Here is a 26,039-nt window from a genome sequence, read left to right as displayed (position 1 = left end):
CAAAATGTAGTGGTAAGTGAAGTGGGTGGCTGACAATTGTAGAGCAACATATCCACCATTGTTTGCTAATGTCCTCTATTCTCCATATTGGTCATCAGGATACTAATATAAATCCATTTCTAAAAGTAAGATCAATACCAAAGGCCTAAGTGACCTAAAGTCTATAAATTTAGAGAAAAAGAAAAATAGATTTGTAAGTTTTTTTAAGTGCCAAGTATCAGTTTTTTATGTGTACTAAGTTTGAGAAGTAATGGCCTTAACAAATTTCAGTCTCTCCTTTTATACTGTTAAGATAAAAGTAATAATTTGCTAATTATCTCATTACAGGCTTCTTTCCTCTCTGACCAGCCTGAGCCTTACCTGCCATTTCTTTCACGCTTCATTGAAACACAGATGTTTGCTACCTTTATTGATAATAAAATCATGTCTCAGTGGGAAGAGAAAGACCCTCTGCTTCGGGTCTTTGATTCTCGGATTGAGAAGATGAGATTGTATAACGTAAGGGCACCCACCCTTCGGACATCCATATATCAGAAATGCAGCAGTTTAAAAGAAGCAGGTATATTTACCGTACTTTTTCTTAAGTACACAATTTTTTCTTTTTATAAACTGTTGACTTTTTCAACAAGTTATAAGTTAATTTTCTCTTTTGGGGGGAGAAGGGAGGCTCAAGACAGAGTTTCTTTGTGTAGCTCTGGCCGTCCTGGAACATGCTCTGTAAATCTGGATGGCCTCCAACTCAGATTTGCCTGTCTCTGCTTCCTGAATGCTGAGATTAAAAGCATGGGCCACCACCACTAAACTACAAAGCTCATTTTCATGTGCAGACATCATGAATAATCCTGGTGTTAGCAAGAACTGTTTTTGTACTTTTCTTCAGATTTCTGTGAATTCCTATTCCTATGGACATTCCTTTTCCTTTACCCCAAACAAGAAAAAATAAGTTAAATTGTTTGACAAGATGATGCATATTTTTGTTATTTTCTTGTGTTGGAAAAAATAGGTTAACTTCTCTCTTGCTACTGTCTTTTTATCCATCACCTCTTGTCTCTAGCTATAAACTTAAAATAGTAAACCTAAAGTTGGAAATAGTAGTATATGCCTAAATCTTAGCATTTGGGAGCCCTAGCAAGAAGCACCAGGAGTTTAAGGCTGCCCTTGGCAGTGTTTCAAGAGTCTGTCTAAAGTAAAACCAAAACAAAAAGGAAATCTGAGGCACTGTCTAGTTTACATAACTAAAACAGTTCTTATTTGCTTTGTTAGTTGCATAGTTTCATTTCTTGAAATTAAACCTCTGGATGTTTGCATTCAAATTAAAGTCTCTCAACCCTAACATCTGCTTCCCTCAAAGAATGAGGGATTTTCCTGTTCTTGTCTGAGTGCAATACCTTCTGTTAGATTAATAATCATACCAAGAGCCAGCATTTGAGGACTTCCTATTTGCCAGTCATTATGCCACTGTTTGTTTTGACTTTTTACGTGCAGTCTTAATGACAGAGTATATGCACAGATATTTTCTCATTCTATGGGTTAGGAAACTGAAAGATTAAAGAACTTACTTATGGTTCTATAGCTAGTTATTGGTAGAGCCATGAGTTGGGATCCAAATCTGACTGATTTCTAATACCTAAAGCCTTAATCTTTTTAGTGGTTTTACTCCTTAACAAATACGTAAAATGAACCAATTTGTGTGGTTTTATACATTTATGCCTAGTTCCCAATCCATTCTTTGCTGAACAGAGATGTATTATCATACAAGTGCCTCTTCCTTTATTTATTTTCATTCAATAAAAAGTGGCACTTTTAATTTTAGACCAGATTCCTACTGGATAAAAGGACACAACAGATAAGAAGCTTTTCTTGTTCTGCTTCTACCGCTTGCTCACTTTCCCTCTTTATTTAATAGCTCAGTCATGAGAGTAACAGAGGTGTTTAGTATTGTCAAGGAGAAAAGTATTAGGTGATAACTTTACACAGTGCCTGTAGGCTTCAACATCACTCTGTATCGCCCTGTGTAAGGGCGACTTCCAGGAGCCCCGTCAGGAAGTGGCAAGTGCCCCTGTGCTTCTAGACCCTGAGGGGATAAAATAAGCGAAGTTGCTTGCTCAGAGAATTATGAGTTCTGATGTTTTTAATAGTTATATGAATACCTTGTTGGGAAAATTTCATTCCTCTCTCCCTGACAGAATTTTTAAAATGGAATTAAGTACCAATTCCTTACCTTAATGTGCCTCTTACCAAATAGAATGGATTTTCTTTTTGCCTCTTAGAGCTTCATAATCCCACGCTCATCCCAGAAATTGTGTAAACTTCCTGAAACTATACCACTAGAGACTTAGCATGTCTGAAAATAAGATTAAGACCATAGTTCCATAGAAATTTAGAGACTTTTGAAAAAGTAAAAGGAGACTGTGGTGCCCCCTCTCTCTCACAGCGCGCTCTCGCTCTCGCTCTCTCTCTCTCTCTCTCTCTCTCTCTCTCTCTCTCTCTCTGTGTGTGTGTGTGTGTGTGTGTGTGTGTGTGTGTGTGTGTGTGTGTGTGTTTTCAGTGCTTGCCTTGGGCATGACAGAGAAGCTTGCTGCCACTGTTAATACCTACTGATTTTGAGATAGTCTCAATAAATTACACAGGAAAACCTTGGCCCACAATTGTCCCTTCTCGGCTTCCTGACTAGCTGGAGTTACAGGCCTGTATCACCAGGCCTGGCTTAGTTATTTCTTTCATTGGGTAAATTGCATTGCCTTACCACAATCCCCCCAAAAAGAAAAGAACATAGAGATAGTTGTTATTTCCAGCATTGGATTCTTGCTAGCTTGGTGCTTGTGTGTGTGTGTGTGTGTGTGTGTGTGTGTGTGTGTGTGTGTGTGTGTGTGTGCTTCTACTGCTGTTGTACCTTTAACCAAAAAGAATTTTGGTTTGCAAGCGAACTTAGAAAGCACAGACTGTCTACTGTCGACATTATGGCTCCATAGCCTTATGATTTCTATATAGAAAAACAAAAACTGTATAGAAATATAATTTTCTTTTTCCTTACCAATCACCACAAACCAATGTCAACTCTTATCTTGAAATTCTTTAACAGTAGATCCCTGGCCTCACAAAGCAAGAATTTGATAACTTCTGAATATTCGGTATTCTCTGGTAATATGTAATATAATTACTAAAATGTTACATTGCTGAATGCTCTCTCTGGCATGTATATATAAAGTCCAGAGTAACTTATTGTGAATTATGATTCTCATTTGAAAACAAAACAAAGACTGGAGAGATGGCTCAGTGGTTAAGAGCTCTGACTGCTCCTCCAGACGTCCTGAGTTCAAATCCCAGCAACCACATGGTGGCTCACAACCATCTGTAATATGTCTGAAGACAGCTACAGTGTACTTATATATAATAAATAAATCTTTTTTTTAAAAGCAAAAAAAAAGCTTTCCAAGTAAAAGAAAGTCAATATCAGATAGATTTTTCTGTCATTGAAAATCAAATGGAAAAAACTGAAATCCCTTTTCCTTTTATGAGGACAAAAGTTGATATTGGCAGGAAGGGGATTTTATTGTCCTCCATGCAACATAAAATTGAGAAAGACTTTATAATCTCAAGCTGTAAATCTAGACATCGTTAGGCTAAAACTGACACTTAATTGTGTTTACAAATACCACGAAGCATATGTGTAGGTTGTCCTATGATGTCCATCGTGCAGACACTTCCCTCACAGTATTTACTGCTTAAATATTGTGAAAGCTGGCGAGCTATAACTAAAACTGTACAGGCTGAGGGGACCTCACTGAAGATTAAATTATATTTCATATTAAAACACAGACCATCTTCCTTTGGGTCTCTCTATGCTAACAATAGAACATTTAAAGTGTATTTTAGGAGAAATCACAAACTACACATTAAAAGTCTAATAAAAACCTGGAACTTTAAACCTAGCACTGGGGAGGCAGAGGCAAGGTGGATCTCTGAGTTTGTGGCCAGCCTGGTCTATATAGATTTCTAGACCACAAGAGCTACATAGTGAGACCCTGTCTCAGAAAACATCAGTGAAGCACAATAAAGGAAGGTTGGGGTAAATTCGTATTGTCTCTAAGAGAAATGCACCTCAACCTTCTAAAGTCTTAGGTCATGGCAAGCAGCATCCATCTCCTTACACAGTGCCTGGGCGGAGCTCTTCTGTGATCTGGTGTCACACTCTGGTTTTTCTCTATCACATAACTCCGTAGACTTTTCTGTGGTCTGGTGTCAGGCAGCATTAAGCATTGCTCTGCCAAGACCAGAAAAGGCCTCGGGCAGAGTCTTTCGGAGGCGCTTAGCCTACATGTGGAGAGTGACCAGGGTTCCGTCTGCAGGCAGGGAATAAGTACTTGTCTCATAAATGTTCCTGCATTCTCTTTATCACATAACTGACTGATTCCTGTTTGTTATTCCTCTTTAATAATCTTCAAGCTACAGATTGAAGGCTTAGACTTTCATCTCTAGTACATTTTCTCTGATAGATAAAAAGCGCTTTAAGGTCTGGAAAGATAGCTCAGTGGTTAAGAGCACTGACTACTCTTCCTAGAGGTCCTGAGTTCAATTCCCAGCAACCACATGGTGGCTCACGACCATCTGTAATGGGATCTGATGCCCTCTTCTGGTGTGTATGAGGACAGCGACAGTGTACCTATATATAATAAATGAATAAATCTTTAAAAAAAAAAAGCGCTTTAAAAATCAGGGTGGTTTTGTTTTACCAGAAAAGTAGATCACTTTCTTTGAGAGAACCTCCAGCCCCACTAAATTTAAGGTGTTTTAGAATAGACTTGTTGAGAAACCCTCCTTCAACTCTGACATATTTTATTCTTGTAAAGTTGAGGGGTCTTTTTTTAATTTGGACATCTTTTAAATGCCTGCTTCTCATTACCTCTTCCCTGATGTCCCTACATGAGATCATAGATTTCACATAGTTCCTTGTTTCTATAGATTATGAGCTGTGAGTGTTTAATAGACATCTGTACAAAGAAGTGAAGTATAGGGCAGATGAATTTGCTTCTTTTCCTCCCCTTTACACTGTCTTACCTCAAGAGTCTTGTTTGCTGTCTTAATCTTTAGTACTGTGCTTAGAACTGTATTTTGGTTAAAGATATTGAATTTCCCATTTAAAAACAATTGTGTATCCTTTAATCCGAGCACTTGGGAGGCAGAGACAAGTGGATCTCTGTAAGTTCTAGACCAGCCCAGTCTGCAGTGAGTTCCAGGACAGTCAGTGTTACAAAGTGAGACCTTGTCTCAAATGTAAAAGAAAAGAAAAAAGAAAAAAAAAAAAACAAAACTGTATCAGAGTGTCTAGATGACTTGAGTTTTCTGTATGTGCATGAGTGTACTTTGCAGTATGTTTTAAGGATTGAAATGTCTCTAATTTAAATTTAATTTATAGCCCAGTCAATTGAACAACGACTGATGAAAATGGACCACACTGCAATTCACCCACATCTACTTGATATGAAAATCGGTCAAGGCAAATATGAGCAAGGGTTCTTTCCAAAGTTACAGTCTGATGTCTTGGCGACAGGACCAGCCAATAACAAGTAAGAACGCGTTTGATTGGTGATTACTGGAATGAAAGAAGGTTCTACAGTGTTAACTAGGCAGTGTGTAAGCATTAAGTGTCTTATCTGTTTACATCTTTTTTAAAGATGTATTTATTTATTTATTATATAATAAGTACACCGTAGCTATCTTCACACCAGACATACCAGAAGAGGGCATCAGATCCCATTACAGATGGCTGTGAGCCAGCATGTGGTTGCTAGGATTTGAACTCAGGACCTCTGGAAGAGCAGTCAAAGCTCCTAACCACTGAGCCATCTCTCCAGCCCTTTTTTATTTTAAAGTTTTTTCTTAAAGATTTATTTATTTTTTGTATATGAGACATCATTCTTTTTGTTTTGTTTTGTTTGTTTGTTTTTGAAATTTTAAGTCTATGAGTACACTGTAGCTGTCTTCAGACACACCAGAAGAGGGCATCGGATACCATCACAGATGGTTGTAAGCCACCATGTGGTTGCTGGGATTTGAACTCAGGACTTCTGGAAGAGCAGTCAAAGCTCCTAACCACTGAGCCATCTCTCCATCTCTCCAGTCCCTGTTTACATCTTTTAAGACCATATTAATCTAAATTGAATTTACTTCTAATCCTGTTAGGTAAAAGATTCTAAAAAAAACAGATTTTTTTAATAGAGCTGTACATGGACACATTTGTTTTTGTTTTTGTTGTTTTTAATTTGTGAGAGGTTTCAGAGGAAAAGGTTATTTGTATGTGTCCTAGAGATTGTTCTTGTGATATTTTGGCTAAGAATGTGGCTGCTGTTTGCCCTTGTCCAAAAAATCTGCCTAAGGCTACATTGAAGAGTTTTGGATTAATTGCATCAACAGAGGAAACGTCAAAACAACCTAGTATAAACTCTGTAGTGTGGTTATTAGTGCTCACTCTTGCGGAGATCTATAATGAGAAGGAATAGGAGAAAGAGGGCACTCGGAAGTGAGATGCAGGTAAATCCTGTGTTCAAGAAGATAAGCAGAACAAAGAAATTCCTGATGATGTTTAACGGAATAAAGGGAGCATCGAAGTCAGGGCAAAACCCTGCTCGGCTAAGTTCCAACTGTGAAAAGGAATTCTCGTGGAGGTGTGGCCTTGCTGCAGCAAGTGTGTCACTGGGAGTGGACTTTGAGGTTTCAGAAGCTAAAGCCAGGCTCAGTCACTTCCTCTTTGTACTGCCTGCCAATACTCCCCACCATGACAGTAATGGACTAAACTTCTGAACTGTAAACCAGCCCTAGTTAAGTGTTTTCCTTTGTGAGAGTTGCTGTGGTCATGATACCTATTTATACCAATAAGACCCTAACTGAAACAGAAGGTTCTGGAATCTTATAGACATATTCTTTTACTCTTAACTGTACATATAATCTTAAAGTTAGCCACTTCACTAAGCTTGAGCATACACTTCAGACAAATTATTTCTAGAAGAAAAAAAAATCTCAGATCTAATTTCAGGATAAAGGGATTTAAACTTATAAATGGTTGACTAACCGTTACCAAAGATTTAATATACTCCTTAGAAAATAAAACACAGTCTGTAGTGTTTCTGCAGCTGTGGTTAGCACTGGTTAAAATTATGCTGAATAAATAAGGTTTAATAATGCATATAAAATAATTATTTGATGGAGCCTGGAGAGATGGCTCAGCAGTTCAGAGCACTCACTGTTCTTCCAGAGGACATGGGTTCAGTTCCCAGCACCTGCATGGCAGCTCACAGCTTTCTGTAACTCTAGTTGATGTAGACGCAACACCTTTTCGCCTCAGCAGGCATCACAAACATGTGTGGCCACATATGCAGGCAAATTATCCATACACAGAAAATAAAATTTGATTTAATTTTTAAAATTATTTAAGATATGGGCTCCATAGAAGTTTGGTTTTTTATTTTTTCCTCCCAACACAATATTTTTATTAACTCTCTGGGAATTTCATATAATTCACTCTGTTTACATTTGTTTTCCATTCCTCCCAGGTTCATCTTCCCACCCTTCCACATCCTTTCATCCCCTGTCCCCCAACTCCCCAACCAAACAAAACAAACAAAAAACAGCAAGTCCAATGTATGTTGCCCATATACTCATTGGAGCATGGTCAAACACCCAGTGCCCATCTCCTGTAAGAAAACTGAGTCCTTCTCCACCCACAGCAGAAGCCATCCAACTGTGAAGAGCTGTAGTTCAACATCTTTATCACAGTTTTTAAAGATGTTCTTCAATGGCTTCCTATCTGGACTGGTTTTTTGTGAGGGGTATGGGGAGTGGAGAGTTGTGACATAAGCCTTCAGTGTCTCTCATTCTCAATTATGTGTCTGCATTCATTAGTACCACCTAAAGAAGCTTCCTTATCAATGGCAGCCGTTGGCAGCATAGATCACAGGTATCAGCCTGGTCTCAGTGGCAGCATGGACCACAGAAGTCTTTCAAGGAGGCTTAATCCAGAAAATAAACCATCTTCATCTTGAATATCTTGTTGCTCAGTCAGGGTGATCGCGAGGTTGAGGAGTGGGTAGTGGGGGCGAGGGGCACAGGACTTGCCCAAGCTCCAGGCTGCTGTGTACTACCCTGGCACCACCTGGGCGCTAGGGCGTACCAAGGCGGGGTGCTCTGCTCCCCCCATCTCCTCGCAGCAGGGGGAGAGCGCAAATGTCAACACTAGCAGCTGGCAGGCCAGCCCCAGCCTAGTCCCCAGCTCTGCTCCCTTAGCTGTCATCGCGCTGCATACCATCCAGCCTTTGGTTGCTGGACTGGCACCCTGCTCTGAGGCACAGTGCTTGTGTAGCGGCTGGCAGTGCTGCAGCCCCGAACTCACTTCCCCAGTCATTTTCTTAAACAGTGTTCATTTCTCTGTTTTCAAAACAAAATTAAATAGGATGTATTTGTTTCATATTTATATTTTTTCATATTCTTAGTGTTTATAGCACACTGTCTTATTAACTCTAATTTGTTTTGAGAAGTGGATTTCAGATTTTTCATTGGTTAGTTGATTTAGTTTGGGTTTTATTGAGACCAAATCTTTTTTTTAAAGATTTATTTATTTTATGTATAAAAGTACACTGTAGGGGTTGGGGATTTAGCTCAGTGGTAGAGCGCTTGCCTAGCAAGCGCAAGGCCCTAGGTTCGGTCCCCAGCTCCGAAAAAAAGAAAAAAGAAAAAGAAGAAAAAAAAGTACACTGTAGCTGTCTTCAAACACACCAGATCCTGCTACCAGTAGTTATAAGCCAACATGTGGATGCTGGGAATTGAACTCAGGACCTCTGGAAGAGCAGTCAGTGCTCTTCTTAACCACTGAGCCATCTCTCTAGCCCCTGAGACCAAATCTTATCAAGTAGTTTAGGATAGCCTACAATAAATACATTGTCTCCTTTTCTCTACCTCCCAAGAGATAGACATGTGCCCTGTGCCTAGGTTAACCCTCATTTTTTCAGTCCCTGTGAAATTTGTATTAACAGCTATTTTGGGGGCAGTACTATTTCGCCTTTTTAAGATTACGTTTATTGGGGGGAGTGCACACATGCCATGGTGCACATGCAGAGACCAGAGGACAGCCTTCGGGAGTCAGCCTTCTTCTCACTTCAGCAGGTCATCAGGCTTGGAGGCAAGCTCCTTCACCCACAGTGCTATTTTCAAGGCCTCTGAGCGAGCCAAAGATCTGCACTTAGGCCTTTGTACATTTTCTCTATTAATTTACATTGTAGTTATTGTGAGCCATTTATGCCATGTACTTTTTATAAGAATAAGCTGTAGAAATTACATTTTGTCCAACATTCATCAGCTGAGTGGTGGCCCTTAGGGTAAAATGAAAAGTCTTTGTTGAGAATAGAGAGTCGATGGAGGGTATATGTAGATGCTCGTGGTGTAAAGGAAATTGGGAACTGGGAACTGGTATGGCATGAGACCAAGGGACAAGGACAGTTTCTCCATGATTTGAACTGTTGAGCAAGATTGGAAGGGAGAGGATTGTTATGGAGGAAAGGGCACTAGTTTTGGAATACTTCGTATGATTTTTCTTGAGTCTTAGGCCAGAACAGAAAGAAAAGCATATGAAGTCTGAACATGGGAATAAAGTTACGGAAGAGCTAATGTAACAAGACATGGGTATCCGCACATTAGATGGAAATGTAGATTTGGGAGTAGAGAGATGGCTCGGGAGTTAAGAGCACTGGCTGCTCTTCCAAGGTACCCAGGTTCAGTTCTAAGCACCGACATGGTGCTCACAACTGTCTGTAACATCAGTTCCAGACGACCCAGTCCTCTCATACAGGCAGACACACAGGCAAAACACCAATGCATGCGAAATAAAAATAAATGAAAATGTTTTTTATTTAAAAAGCAAGTTTTAAAAAAAACCCTAAGTTTTTCAGGGCTGGGGAGATGGCTCAGTGGTTAAGAGCACTGACTGCTCTTCCAGAGGTCCTGAGTTTAAATCCCAGCAATCACATGGTGGCTCACAACCATCTGTAATGTTTTTCATAAGGTATCATGTAATAGAGGCCATCATTTTATAGAAACACAGTCATACAGTTCTGGAACCCAGAGTAATCATATTCTAGCTCTCTGACACAAAAGAAACTTAGGTTTAGAAAGTATCTAGCATTCAGTACCTTCCTTTTAAATTTTCATTCATTCATTTATTCATTCATTCATTCACTCATTCATTCATTTTAGATGTTTGTGTGCATGTGTCTGTGACAGTGCGTCCCATGTGGCTGTAGAGGCCAGAAGAAAGCATTAGATCATTGGAAACTAGAGTTACAGGTGGACGTAAGCTGTCAAAAAAGTGCTGGATGGGGTTGGGGATTTGGCTCAGTGGTAGAGCGCTTGCCTAGCAAGCACAAGGCCCTGGGTTCGGTCCCCAGCTCCGGAAAAAAAAAAAAAAAAAAGTGCTGGAACCACAGTCCAGTCCTGAAAGGGCAGCCAGGGCTTTTAATTGCTGAGCTATATCTCTCTAGTCCTTAATCTCAGTTTTTAAAAAGTGTTAGTTGTGGCGATGGTTGTGAACATAACCAAAAACCCATTAGATGAGTGTTTTGAATGGGTAAATTAAATGGTATCTGAAATTAAAACTTTAAACATATTTTGAAGAGAATTGATTGAAAGAGCTGGGTATGGTAGCACAAGAGACAGGAGGATCATGATTTCAAGGCCAGACTAAACTGCACAGCAAGACTCAAAAGAAAAAACAAGCTAACGAGGGAAGAAAAAACAGCTGTTGCCTGCCTCTTGTGCAGAATGGTTCCTTCTTTCTGTTTTTAAGAAAATAAATTCCATGTCTTTTTTATTTGGCTATTTTTATAAACCTACGTTGTTTTGGGTTTATTTACTTCCTAGTCGCTGGGTGAGTCGAAGTACCACGGCACAGCGCAGGAAAGAGCGCCTTCGCCAGAACGCTGAGCACATTGGGCTGGACAGTGACCTACGGGAGGTAGGTGGTCTAGCTGCCTGGGCCACTGCCCTGCAGTGGTCATAGAACTCTCCAGGAGGCGTCATTAAGCATAGCCTTTCAAGTTCTTTTAAAAGCAATTCGTCCATATTTTAAAGTAGCATTTTTGTACTGAAGTATAGGAGAAAATACTTTTCCAGTTTTATCCTTTTATTCATCTAAGACAGGGATTTATTCCTTTGTATTAAATTATACGGAAGTTTTACTAGGGTGCATTTCTGGTCAGTAGGTCTCCTGGAGGGAGAGATATTGAGATACACCTCTATCTAAGTTTCAAATATAATTTAGGCTGGGTAAGTAAAGATACATTAACATATTCTCTGTCCTTGGTTTGTTGATCCCACTTTTAGATATGCTAGAAGTGTTCTTATATTAAATATGCTGTTTGTCTTCATTGAAAATAAAATTCAAATTATGTTTTAATAATAATATTTTATTTCTTGTAATGAAAAGAAAATGCAATCGGAAATTCTGTTAACCGTTTTATGAGCTCAGATGTGTAGAAATACAGCAGAAAGCGTCATTCCAAACCTCACTTTTCTGTGATTGTGTTCATACATGTGTGGTTTTAAGCATTTTCATAAGAGCTGAAGCCTTTCCTGTTCATTGCCTCTCCTTTGCTGCCCCGCCCCTGTTGCCATGACTGTATTGTGTGCACACAGGTTTTGCTTTTCTTTCTATCTTTGCTTTCTTTTTTTTCCTTTCTTGTCCTTTTTCTACTTTTCTGTCATTGAAACATCGCCATCATTTTAGCCTTCCGGGGAACTTTTGGTCTGCCAGAACTCCATGGCATTCTGGGAGTGGGATCAGGGCCCAACTCCTCCTGCACGGCTTCCTAAAAAGTCCTTCTCTGAATGCTGCCTGGTATGTCCTTTGCCTTGAAAGTGCTTCACAAGAAGTTCCTGCCTGAATGGCCCACACATAAGAGTGCATGTGGCATGTTTTGATCTCTACCGATTCATCTAGCCTGTTTGTGCCTGTTTGTGTTGGAATGTACTCACACAAGCAATTCTATAATGTTAACAGTAAAGTGACATTCAAGTCCTGAGTCTTTGGGGATATGTATGTATGTATGTATGTATGTATGTATGTATGTACATATGTATGTGTATTTATTTTGTGTATTTATGTATGTGTATATTTACATGTGTGTGTGTGTGTGTGTGTGTGTGTGTGTGTGTGTGTGTGTGTGTCCTCAGTAACAAATTGCTTTTCATAAGTTGGGGAAGAATGTATTATAATTCTTTTTTATTTTAAGCATTTTTTCCACAAGTGCAGAAGTGGCTAAACATCAGCTTTTCTTTAGCTAGATGTTTGTCTCTGTACCATTTTACTTTAATCTCCTGGTCTACATTTTGTGTTTCAGAAAACTCACTCATTGTCAAAGAGTATTAGTGCTAAGAGGAGCCTTTGAGATCTTCTTCTCTAACTTGACATAATTTACCTGACAAGCAAGAAATCTGCCCACAGTTAAATGGGCATACAAAGGCCAGGCTAAGCCTGCAGCACAGGACTCCTAATGTCCAGGCTCAGGTCTCTTCCATTAGTCGTGCATAGCAGTCTGCTCTAACTGCTGCTCACCTGAGGATACAGATACTCCAAGACTCTGACTTACAACTCTTCCTCATTATGTTATTCCTTTCCATTTACAATAATCTGCTCTTTAAAGAGCATTTAGTTCCGTGTTTATTGAACAAGATTGCGATTTCACATATATTCCCTAATGGCTTATTGCTTCACCTTTGGTTGGTTGGTTTTTCTGGGTGGTGGTTGTCATTTTGAGACAGGATATCAACCATATTCCTGACTGACCTCAAACTCACAGGCTCTGCATGCCTTGCTTCCATGGTCTGGGGTTGAAGGTGGACACCACCTCACTCAGGTGTTTTGTTTTGGGTATTTTTACTTTGTGTGTGTGTGAGTGAGAGAGAGAGAGAGAGAGAGACAGACAGACAGACAGACAGACAGACAGACAGATTGTGTGTGCGTGTGTGTGTGTGTGTGTGAGAGAGAGAGAGACTGTCTGTCTGTCTGTCTGTCTGTCTGTCTGTCTGTCTGGGTATGTGTATGGCACATGAATACAGTGCCCTCAGAGGCCAGAAAAGAGCCCAGAATCTCTTGTAGTTATAGTTACAGGCATTGTGAACTGTCCTAAGTAGGTTTTGGGAACCAAACTCAAGTCCCCTGCAAAATCAGTACACACTCAGCACTACCGAGCCATCTCATCCACCCCGCCACACCCAGTTTTTATATGGTGCTGGGGATCAAATCAGGGTTTTGCACATGCTAACCATGCACTCTACAATTGAAGTAGTGGGAAAGCTCTTTAAATGTTAAAAATTTATTTTTTACCAATCTTTATATCTAGTTTTTGATCCTGTCCGTAAATGAAAATAGAGTTCTCACATAGGGATGCTGCCTTGTAGCTCAGATTGATTTTTCTGAAACTGATTTTATTTCCTACATCTACTTACTTGAAAATTCAATCTCAATTCCTCCCCTTTTTTTTTCCTTTGAATAGTATTTAAAACAGACAAGTACGCATAGGTGCTGAAGAAACTGCTATTTGGAGAATTCATTTGCTTTTTCAGTGATTCTGTAAATTATTAGACTGGGAAAAGGTTTTATTATTCTGTTAATAATTGCCTTTTGTCATGAACATTGAAAGATTAATCAGTAAGATTTTCAGCAGCTTTAACAGGTTAATTTTCCTCTAAAGGGGAAACAAATTCTCATACATTTAAAGAATATGAAGGATTTTACACATCATTTTCTACACTATCAGATTCTCCCCTTAAGATAATAAGGATGGATTTACATCTGTGCCTGCAGATGTATCAGTTCACTAGCTTGCAATCTCTCTCCCTCAACAAAATACTAGTTTTACTATAGATAGATAGATAGATAGATAGATAGATAGATAGATAGATAGATAGATAGATGGTAGATAATATATAATATATATTTTTTAGAGCAGTTCTTCAAAAATGTAGTCTTAAGACACTTGGATCTTTGGGGATCTTGAGCAAAGATCTTGAGATCTTGGGCAAAAGTCTAGATGAGGTTTTTCAGGTAGCATACAAGCACAGAAAACATAGTTCTCTACTAACAAGGTATGTGGGCAGCAGTGTTCTGTTTGCTTGTTTGCCTGTTTGCTATTAAGGTTTTGAAATGTGGTCTTAAGTATCCCAGCCTGGACTCAAATTTGCCGTGTAAACAAAGGTAACCTTGAAACTACTGGTGCTTCTGCATTCACCTTCCAAGTGTCCAGGCCATGAGTATGCACCACCAAACATGGTTACATGGTGCTCAGGATTGATCCCAAGACCTGTGCATAGTAAGAAAGCTCTCTACCAATTGAGCTATACCCTTTTCCCTGTTTTTGGCTTTTATGGAAATTCACTAAACAAAGTTCAAGAACCTTAGAATTTTTTCTCTCTGTGTGTGTGTATGTGTGTGTGTGTGTACGTCTGTCTGTCTGTCTGTCTGTCTCCTCAGAGTAAACAGAAGACTCTGGACATAATACTATGGATTATAGAACAAAGCAAGGGAGGTTTTATGCAAACATCTAAGAGTCCTCCCACTCACCTTATCCCAACCCCGTGTTAGGAGCACATTTCTGTGAGCTAACACCATACAATGAGATGCATCATCCTTAGACATTAGCTGATTTGATTGAGGTCATAAAAATTAACTTCAACACAATTCTGGTACTATCAAAACTTAATTAGAGGTAAGGGTTTGGGTGGCAAGTAACGCCCTTGATGACTGAGGGATTTAAAGTCTCTGCAGAGAGAAGTGGATCAGAGGAAGCCAGTGACCTGAGAACCACTCCATTTTTCCATTTCAGACAAGACTAAACACCTAAATATTTTACTCTTACCTTGCTCCTAACTAATAATTCTGGTGACTAAACTCAGTGAAACTCCTGGTTTTGAGTGCATTTCAACTTAATAAAGTTTCTGTCACTCTCCTTTCACAAGAGTTAACTGGTTTCAGGAGTACACATGTCCTCTGCCTTCTATCAAGAGCACTAAAATCTTAGTTGCTGTTATACACATATACTTACGGCTTTTATTTTACATCGTGCTTGTTGTATTTGTATATGTGAGTTACAAGTAGAAAAGAATATATGATATTAATACGTTAAAATATTCCTGATTTTTAGAAATACATGCAAGAGGCACGAAGTTTAGGAAAAAACCTGAGGCAACCAAAGCTGTCAGATCTCTCACCTGCTGTGATTGCACAAACCAACTGGAAATTTGTAGAAGGCTTATTGAAAGAATGCAGAATGAAGGTACGTATACTGCTGCCAGACAGTGTGCAGTCGTATTTACACTGTGTGTGGATACGATGGGATGAGTCAACTCCATTTGTGCCTGTAGCTTCCCTAAAAAGAAAGTTTATTATTTTATTTTTGTATGAGTATGGGTGTTTTACCTGGATATATGTCTGTGTACTACATGTGGGCAGTGCCCACAAGGCCAAAGAGAGCGTCAGATCCTCTAGGACTGGAGTTACAGATGCTTGTAAGCTACCATGAGGTACTGTGAATCAAACCCAGGTCCTCAGCCAGTGCTCTTAACCACTGAGATACTTCTCCAACCCCACCCCACCCCCCAGAAAACCTTTTTTGTGGCATAGACTTAATATGCTCTTCACTGAAGTCATAAGCTTTCATGAAGTCTTGGGAGCCTTGGGATAAGCGTGTGTGTGTGTGTGTGTGTGTGTGTGTGTGTGTGTGTGTGTAAATCAAAGGACAACAGAGTCAGTTCATACCATTCACCTCATTTTGAGGCAACCTCTTTCTTGCCACAACCTTGGCTGTTTCAAAACAGCAGGCCATGAGCTTCATCCCAAACCTTCCGTAGTAGCACCAAGATTGCAGATGTGAACAAGCTTTTACATGGGTTCCCAGGATCTGAACTCAGATGGTCAGGCGTGTTTAGAAGCACTTTTACTCACAAACCATCTCTCTAGCCCTTGTCTTCCTCTTCAGCATGATGTTAAGCCACTCGTAAGTTATACGAAGAATGTTACTTTGTGCCTGTGTATATACTTGCATAAAGCCTTGCTTGTACTCATACATGTGGTATGTGCTGAAGGGAAAAGATCTTAACTATGTTATAGGTCAGTAAATATGACATAGATTCACAAAACTACATCTATACGGGGTAGCTTGTTATCATAGTCAGTAAAAGCACTATTTTCAATATCAGTGTATACTAGTGAGTTAGGCAGGGTCCCACCTAGAGGAGCTGCTTTCTCACTTTATATGTGAGACCAGCTTAGGTGGAAAACCATTTACCTGAAACTGGTTTTGGTTTTTTACTAAAAAAAATCTTTGTGAGCAAAAAAGAGAGAAAGGGGGAGGTGGTGGTCCTAGTTCACATATAAACTAGGGAGTTCCCAAAAAAGAAAAACAAGAAAGACAAAAAGGAAGGAAGGAAAGAAGGGAAGAAAAGAAAGAGCATAGAGCTGCTCACTTCTGCTGTAGTTTTGGCTTAAGTAGCGATCGCTTTTGTTTGTCAAGTGCTAGAGTCAGCAAAGGGCAAGCTATGGTGACAGAATAAGGTTCTGGTGTCAGATAATGCATTTTCTAGATTCCAGACAATTTCAGAAGTTGAAGATACCTATACTGTTACAGAAGCTAATAATCTAAATTATATGTAATATTTTTTCAACATGAGAATGCCTTACAAATATTATCTTATTGTTTTGTTGGTGCCCTTCCATTTCTCTGACATAATAGTAAAATATAGAATAGTGAAATACGGGGTCAGAGAGATGGCTCAGTGGTTAAGAGCACCGACTGCTCTTCAGAGGTCCTGAGTTCAATTCCCAGCAACCACATGGTGGCTCACAGCCATCTGTCATGGGATCTGATGCCCTCTTCTGGTGTGTCTGAAGACAGTGACAGTGAACTCACATACATAAAATAATAAATCTTTAAAAAAAAATAGTGAGATATAAAATTACTCCAACCAGCTGACCACCAGGTTAAGAAATTGTGACTGGAAAATCTGTAATTAGAATTGCAGTGAGGGAAGCGAGACCTAGAATTGGTTCCTTGGTTTCGAGTTTCACTGCTGTGGCGATTTATAAGCACACATAATGTTTTAGACCAAACGCATGTTGGTAGAGAAGATGGGACATGAAGCAGTGGAGCTGGGCCACGGAGAAGCAAACATCACGGGTTTGGAAGAGAACACCTTGATCGCCAGCCTCTGTGACCTTCTGGAGAGGATTTGGAGCCACGGCTTACTGGTCAAGCAGGTAACTGACTCCAGAGTTACTGCTCACATTGCCACTTAAGGACTTGTGCGTGTCACGGGTCTGTTCAAGGAATCACACCTTTAATCCCAGCCCTGAGGAAGCAGAAGCAGGTAGGTCTCTGTGAGCTTGAGGCTAACCTGGTCTACATAGTGAGACCCTGTCCTAAAAAAAAAGGAAAGAAGCCCAAGCAGTGGTGGTGCATGTCTTTAATCTGGAAGGCATCAGCAGGTCATCTCTGAGTTTAAGGATAGCCTGGTCTACCAGAACAGCCAGGGTTACACGGAAACCTTGTCTCAATTGAAAAGGAAGGAAGGCAGGAAGGAAGGGGATAAGGATGAGACTGCTTGGTGAGTAATGGTGCCTGCCACCTGACATCTGAGTTTGATCTCTGTAACCCACGTGGTAGAAGGAGAAAAGTAACTCCTGGAAGCTTTCCTCTAATATGCACACATGAGTGAGAAATGTGACAAGGAAAAGATCCCACAAGACGATTAGATACGTATCATAGGCCGTTCAGTTCCAGCAAAAGAAACAGGATCCATGCCAGACACAGTGGTGTGCACCTGTAATCTCAGTACTTGGGAGGCAGAGGCATTTAGGGGTAGGTTGGTCTACAAACTAAATTCCAGGACAGCTAAGTACGCCTACACAGTGAGACTCTGTTTCAAAACAGAGAAAAGGGAAGAGGGGAAGAGGAGAAGGGAAGGAAGGAAAAAAAGGAAAATCTGTGATCAGGAGCATCTTTCCCAACAAACAGAAAAGCATAAAATTGTACACATGAGTCCTTTTTTTTTTTGCATTCTGGACACCCAGTATTGTAGTGTATGTCAATAAACTATGCTTGTTTAACTGAGATCAGTATTTGGTTTGAGTGACAATTCCTGAACACCAGCAGTTACAAAAATTATATCTTCTGTTGATTACAGTAAATATCTACTTTTGTCCAGATTTAAAAATGTGCTAACCAAGCCAGGTGTGGTGATATGTAAGGTTTGCTGGTCCCATGTCTGCCCTGCCACAGGGCATGGCCCCTCGGGGAGGCAGGGCATGGGGGTTGACTGCATTTAACCCACACCCGTCACCAGGAGGATATTGGGCTATAGGGAAGCCCCCAGAAAGCACAATCTGAGATGCAGGACAGCCAGAGCTGACACGGGGTTTCCTGGGCCTGCAGAGAGGCTGGAGCCACCTGGTTCTCAGGCTCTTGGACATCCAGGCGCCCCTGGAAGCTGCAGAAGAGCTGAGAATGGAGTGGGGGCCCGTAGGCCGGATCCAGCCCAGGGCGGGGAGTAGGGGGCAGGGGGAGCTCTGGCTGGTCCTGCCGAGATGGACAGTCCTGGCAGACTTGGCTTGAGCTTGGTGGCAGTTGTGGCTGGGAGTGCAAAGAGGCCTTCCTTCTACAGGAGATCAGACAGTGGCTCTGTAGGCAAAGGGCATCTCTGTGGATCCCGCTGAAAAGAGACAGTCCATGGTTTTAAAGCATTTATTGTCATGGTGGAAAGTGGATGTGTAAAACCGTACCCCACTTTTCAGGATAAGCCTGATATTAAATAACTTTTGCAGGTAGGAGTGTCTGGGAACGAAAGTTCATTGGCTAAGCCTGCAGGCCTCTAGGTACCTCATGTCCTCTACATGTGGAGGGGCTTGGGGCATTGCCCTTATATGACTGATAGCCACAAATCTATGGGGGACTGTGGCTAGTAACAGGGGCCTGGTGCCCAGTAGCAGGCAAAGCTCCTACTGTCCCTTCAGGGTCTCTGGGGCTTCAAGCCTTAACTGAAACCATGCTACCTTTCATGGTACCACAGTGGTGCATGTCTTTAGTCCACTGATAAGACTGCTTGGACGTGGATTAAGCCAGTAGAAAGTCTTAATTAGCCAGCTGGTGACTACTGTGAGTGACCATGATCCCAGTGTAGGCCTGAACCTTTCTCAGTGAGCTTTTTTGGGGGTAGGGGGTTAGAGCGAGGTCAGGCAGGGTTTCTCTATATAGCCCTGGCTGCCCTAGAACCTACTTTGTAGACCAGGCTGGCTTTGAACTCAGATCCACCTGCCTCTGCCTACAGAGTGGCAGGAGTAAAGGCGTACAGCACCAATGCCTGGCTTCAGGGTGACCTTTTAAGCATAAAAACCATGTCTTGGGTTGACATTCCGTTAACAAGAGCAGGTAGACAAAAGCAGAACTACAGAAACCAGAAAGCAACATTAGTTCATTCAAAGACTGTCCCATAACTATGGACTTTGATAGACTGGGTCTTTGTTTTAGTTTTGCAGCCTGAATGGCACTTTGATTATGGAGTTAGTTGTGCTAAAATCTAGGGCCTACTAATGTCCAGTCCCTGTTACATTACATTCCCTCCTGGTCTTGGTGAATGAGTCAAATCCAGACTCATTCTGTCTTAGTTTAAGATGCAGAATCCACTTAGAATGTTAATCCACTCAGAATGAGAATTAAAGGCCTAGGCAGTGCTGATAGCAGAGTAGTTAGCCAGGGGGACCAAGAGAACAGAGACTGGTACTTTCCTAGCCATTGAAAGACTTTCTCTCATTACTCCTAATAAAGTAGCATAGAATTAACACATTTCTACAAAGGACTCTAACAGAAGCGTTTAGTACCTTTACATCCTGATTAACCTGTCTACTTAGTTGGAAGGCATAAGAAGAGGCACATTTGCCAGGCAGAGGTGGCACCTACCTTTAACTTGGGAGGTAGAGGCAAGCAGATCTCTTTGAATCCAAAGCCAGCTGAGCTACAGAGTGAGTTCCAGGACAACCGAAACTACACAGAGAAAACATTAAAAAAAAAAAAAAAAGAAGCTCATTTAGTCAAACCATTAGTACATGCCCCTGCCCCGGTAATATTATTGTTATCCATATGAATTAACCCATAAGGCAGAATAGCAGGAATCAGAATAAGGGGAAGTGCATAAGTTAATTTAAAAGTTTTGGATATTAGACAAGTTTTAGCCTCTTGTAAGTCCTCCAACATTAATTCGGACAGCCCCAGTCACAGTGAGCTTTGTCATCAGTGACTGACAGTCTGGTTAGTTTCTATCCCTATGTAGTATGGGGGCTAAGTGTCTAAGCATAACCTGCAATCCTAGCTGATACACTATCCCCAGAGTCCCTTCCTGTGGAATAGAGTCTGTTTCCTCGGGTTTTTCCTGTTTTCCAAAGGGTAGAATCTTTTAAAAGGAATTTTTCAGGAAGCCTCAGTTTTGTAACTCCAAAGTTTTGCAATGGAAATTCCCTCATTTCAGGCAGTTAGGGGGCCTAGCTGTAGGACATACATAGAATTGTAAACTCTGTATTTTTATCTCAAAAGGTGATAACTTTTCTTATCTTTTCATTTCTCTATACAGACACTTAAAGTAGGCATCGGCAAGTAAGGGCAAGATGGGATATAGGATGCTAGTCTATAATCACACAGCCAGCACCTTCCTCGTATCTGTCTTCCTGAGGGCAGTGAGGGCTGGACCGTGACCCTCCATTCATGCCCTAGTATAAAACACAGGACTCAGGAGGAAGTAGAGGGCCAGGGGATGGAAGGGCTGCGGACTCAATGAAACCTTGATTTCAATGGAGTGTTCATTTGGCAGCATCTGTGGCGTCCATTTTCTTGACCTGGATCTGGGAATCCCTGGGATAATACCAGCAGCCTTCACTGTCACAGCAGTGGAGAAAATCACCATGTAGAGTCTTTTCCATGTTGGTTTCAGCATCCCTTTGGCTGTCTGCCTAACCCAGACATATCACTGGACTGAAACAGGAGAAAGCTAGCAGTGGACTCAGAGGGAGGCTGGGTCTCTTGGATAGTCTACGTATTTGCCATTACCTTCCTGTTCTTTCTTTTTCTTTTTTTCTTTTCTTTTTTTTGGGGGGGGGACTGTTGTTATTGTTAATTTTATTTTTTGTGGTTGTTGCTTTGGTCACTTGTATAAATTGTTTTCGGTAAAATAACCATTCCAGCTCCCACATACCTTTTTTCTTTGATCTGACAGTCTTGGATGAGCACCTGTGATAGCAGGCAAGAGGGTAGATGAATTGATAGCTGTGGGTTTCTCAAATGATAGTCAGTGGTGGGCCAGGAGTAGGGCCTGGTACTGGGTCACAGCCATTAGACATCCAGAATTCTGATGTACCTCTCAGGAGAGCCACAACCATGCTGTGAGTGTAAGATCTTGTTGACCCAGAGTTAACTTGTTTGCTTTTCTTTTTTATTATTATTAAACTAGCAGTAGCCACCACAGCTCTTACACAGGTGTCTAAGGCCACATCCTGTGTCTACAGGGTCAGATTGTTTAAATAAGTAGTTCATAGGGCATTTCCATGTTCCCAAAGTTTGGGTTAAAACTCCTTTTGTCTTTCCTTTCCTGGACAAGCAGATGAAAAGATTTTGGAACATCTAGGAAATCTAGGGCTGGAGCAGAAATCAGAGCTGTTTTTAAAAGCTTCAAATGCATTTTTCTTAGTCGACTAGATTAGGGGCTTAGTACCCTCCTCCCCTTATTCTAGGGTATAAAGACCTTGCTATTTCCACAAACTCTTGTATCCAGAGGCAGCAACATCCAGCTGCACCTGAGAACTCTTGAACCTGTCTCCAATCTTTAGAGTTGGTATTTTAAAGAATGTCAGGAATCCTACTCTGAGACAGGCTCTGTCTTAGCTAGGGTTTCTTTTGGTGTAACCAAAAGGCAAGTTAGGGAGGAAAGGGTTTATTTGGCTTACATTTCTACATTGCAACTCACCATCAAAGGAAATCAGGACAGGAGCTGACTCAGAAGCTATGGAGGGGTCCTGCTTGCTGGCTTGCTTCCTGAAGCTTGCTCAGCCTGCTTTTTTTTTTTTTTTTTTTTTTTTTTTTTTTTTCAGAGCTGGGGACCGAACCCAGGGGCTTGCGCTTGCTAGGCAAGTGCTCTACCACTGAGCTAAATCCCCAACCCCTCAGCCTGCTTTTTTAAATGCTCCTCTTACCTCCCTTCACCTGGTAGCCCAGATACAAAGCCTTCTACATGTTGGGCTTTCTTAGCCCATTCTGTAGCCAAGGTCTGTAGCTCTCACAGCAGTCCTTCAGTGCCCTTTGTAATCTATTTTCCCAGGAAACCTTGAGAGAGGGGCCAGAAGTCTGCATTTTGTATGTTGCCCACTGTAACCTCCTATTGTGTCTGCCAGCTTAAAAGCAAAGATGGGTTAATTCACTTCTTCCAGTGGGAGGCCGAAGAATGCGTCTTTCAAGTCTAAGACGCTATACACATGTTTTTCTGGAGGAATCAGACTCATGAGAATCAGAGGTCCCAGGTTTCTTCACAGGCAGGTGAGGCATATTCCATAGTGACTGACAGGACACCAGGATGTCTGTCTCCTCAGGCCAGGGGATAGGACTGCAGTTTTCCTTCGTGTTTCCCAGGTCGTTGGGTGGTGTTTAATCTGGCCGGAGTTGGCCGAACTGGTTAGCTTGGTGTTGGGCCAGTCCTAGGTGCATGGTCTCTTCTGGCAGAGGGTAACACACCAAAATTTCGCTTGGTATCTGTAATCTGTGTCTTCTCAGAGATGACAGTGGTTTTCAGATTATGTGACAGATTATTATGTGAAGCCAACTGTGACAAAGGGAATCTTTGTAGTAACTGTCATTAATACTGTAAAAAGGACCTAGCAAAAGTTGGTTTAAAGTCTTTTCATCAGTATTGGACAAAAGGGAAAATCTGTTCCAGACTACATTGTATGGCTGCAATTGACCTGCCCAGCTAGGGACAGTTTGGGGGGTTTTTGTTTTATTGTTTTTTTTTACTTTCTTCAGAGAATGGTGGGTGTTATAGTTCAGTGCTTTAAAGGGAGATACAAATCATGAGAAAGAAAGGAGTAGAACTTTCTCTTTTCCTTCAGGTTCAGCCCAGGGGAACTTTTTTTCTTTCCCTAGGCTGCTTAGAGCAGGCATGGAACAGAGTAAAGGGAATGAATGCTCACCTGGGGAAGCTGTTCCCCCCTCCCTGTGGCACTCAGATTGCCCCCACCTCCCTAGAGACCAACCCTGACCATAAACAGGAGTCAAGCAACAAAATAAGCAACAGTCCTGCTCCCAGAGTGGGGCAGGTAGAGGATTTAGGGTTTCTCTGGGTGACCTGGCAGAGACAGAAGGACTTGGATCCCCAACAAGAGGGGCACAGGTCTTAAGCCAGATAACAAGAGGATCGTACACCAGAGAAAGCCACTAGTTAATACAGAAAAACCAAACTGACAGACACACAGAGACACACGGTAAAAACACCCAGGGGTGGCCACCATGCATTCATACACCTGAACAGACAGAGGGGTCCAGTGACATCTCAGTGGATCCTGGACTGTATCAGCAACCGTGTATAACCTCTCCTATGTGTCCAGACACACGGCACCTTACCCAGACTTATCTCTAGAGGTGACAGAAGAGGTGACTTTCTAATTTGTTTCCCTTTGAGATAAGGGTGTCAGATGAAGCGTTAGGCAGTGATTCATCAAAGGGATCTCTAGGGACCTGGAAAATCTCAGGTTGCAAACCCCGTGAGTCCCCTGACCACCACACTCCAAGGGGGCTCCAAGACTCCCACTGAATCGAGGGGTCTCACTGGAGCCTCCAGAAACGTGGGGTATCCACCAGAGAAGACTGCTCAGACACGGCTTTAGGCCTATAGAAAATCTTTATTAGCTGGCTACTATACCTGATTTTCGGGATCCCAGTATAGCCCCCAGGCCTTTCTCAGGGTGAGCTTTTAAGCACAGTAACTATATTTTGGGTTGACATACTTTAATTAACAAGAATAACTGGCCAAAAGCCAAAAATCAAGGTTAGTACATTCAAAGACTTTGCTGTAACTGTGGGAAATTTTGATGCATTAAGCCTTTGTTTTAGTTTTGTTAGTTGTCTATGTACTGAGTTTTAGTCTGAATAGTACTTCTATCATGGAATCAATTGTGACAAGGTCTGGGGGCCTGTCACACTACGACTCAGGTAGCAGAGTCAGGTGGATCTCAGAGAGAGCGATTTTGTCTCAGAAAAAAAGGCTAACCAAAATTAATAGTTCTTTAGTAAGTTATTTAGGAATTCAGGGTAGAAAAATTCAAATGGTTTCTTTGCTTTTGTTTCAGGTAACTTTTTTTCCTAATTTTCTTTCCTCATTCCTGACCCATAAATTTAAAAATATTATATATCAATATATACAAATGCAGCTAATTTTTAAATTCCAAGGTTATTACTGTGGCCTAATCGTATATAACTAAGCAACAGATGAGCCAAGTTCAGGACTCTTCAAGACTACCCTGGCTACTTCCCTTTGGCTCTTGCCAGGATTCCCAGAAAAGTAAAGGAAGACTCTTAGAGCACCTGAAATGAGACACTTAAAATGGTACACAAGGTTGGGGATGTGGCTCAGTATTGCAGCATTACTGTTACAACCATTTCCTGTTTTCAATCTCCAGCATTACCAAAAGTGTAGCGGGGCAGTGTGGGTGGGGCAGACAGCCAAGAATAGATGAGCCTGAGTTGCCAAACTTTTCAGTAGCTAATATAAAATATCACTGGTCTTGATGAGAAATTATTTTTTGATAAATTGCTTTTTAAGGTGATAATTATGCATCTATTTAGAATGATAAACAAATGTGTTTATCCCATAATCCAGACAGTATAGAAATCTTCAGGATCCAGGAAAAAAGAACAAAACAAAGAGGGATAAATATATTAATGGGTTCAGCAGCTGGCATGGAAGGGGGTTAGAGAGGGGCTGTGAGTTTACACACACTAGGATTCATGTTTAAATATGTGAAGAGAGAAGACAAAAGCCAGGTTCTCCTAAAGGTAACTTGTTCACCAGCGTATAGCCAGACTTCTTAGGATTTTGACCACAGAGGGAAGACAATGGATCAGGAGGTAGTCTGACAATTGTGAAGAACTATACAAGTATATTCTCCCAGTGTGGAGACACAAAGCTGTCTTGCTTTAGTTCCTGGATAAAGTAAGACTATTTTAAGAATTCGTAATCAAAGAGCCTGAAGTCATTAAGTTTGGAGTCCAAATTACACTACCTCCACTCAAAAATAAAATAAATAAAAATAAATAAAAGTGAAAATTTTATGTGCCTTGTACTTTCAGGGAAAGTCTGCCTTGTGGTCACATTTGATCCAGTTTCAGGATCGAGAAGAGAAACAAGAACACCTCACAGACTCCCCAGGTAAGAAGGCGTTGGTATAAGATTGCTTCAAGTCTCGCGTATTGCAGTGTTACTGTTTCCAATTAGTTCTATTTCCTCGTTGTAAGACAGAGAAAATAATAGTAGCCATCCCAAATGGTCATGCTGATATAAAAGGACAAAGACAATCGTGAAGAGCTGCACACTACACACACGGGCATATTCTCCCAGTGTTAGAGTATACTGATGTTTTCATTAAAGTTTTGTGATAGTCATTAATAATCTTCGTATCTTTTGTTACATTTAACTTATTTCTTATGTGGACATTTGTATGTGGAGGTCAGACGACAGCGTGGAGAGGTTGGTTCTCCTCTTCCACCATGTGGGACCTGAGAGTCGGGTTTGGCGGCAAGCGCCCTTATCTGCTGCTCTGCCTCATAACCCTTTATTACATTGTCAGGATCAAATCCTGGGCCTTATACTAATAAATAAAACTCCAGGAAAGTTAGTATTTATCTCCAAGACTCTTTAAGAGTCATATTCTTCTTTTGCATAGCTTGTTTCCTTTTTAAATGGGAGTCTTACTA

At 41.1% G+C, this 26,039-nt stretch overlaps 1 protein-coding gene across 5 annotated transcripts in view; it reads left to right on the top strand.

The window, feature by feature from the left end:
• Positions 1-26,039, top strand: part of Dennd5b (DENN domain containing 5B) — a 132,650-nt gene that overhangs the window by 71,580 nt on the left and 35,031 nt on the right. For all 5 annotated transcript variants that reach the window (NM_001431962.1, NM_001431961.1, NM_001431960.1 and 2 more), the window contains 6 exon segments: positions 328-559; positions 5,417-5,567; positions 10,906-10,999; positions 15,186-15,317; positions 17,144-17,296; positions 25,416-25,494. In NM_001431962.1, the coding sequence (NP_001418891.1) occupies positions 328-559; positions 5,417-5,567; positions 10,906-10,999; positions 15,186-15,317; positions 17,144-17,296; positions 25,416-25,494 (841 nt within the window).

The sequence above is a fragment of the Rattus norvegicus genome, chromosome 4 (genome assembly GCF_021556685.1).
Source record: "Rattus norvegicus strain SHRSP/BbbUtx chromosome 4, alternate assembly SHRSP_T2T, whole genome shotgun sequence".
Taxonomy (NCBI): Eukaryota; Metazoa; Chordata; class Mammalia; order Rodentia; family Muridae; genus Rattus; species Rattus norvegicus.
The sequence above is the reverse complement of the archived record's forward strand: the minus strand, read 5'-3'. Positions and strand labels throughout refer to the sequence as shown.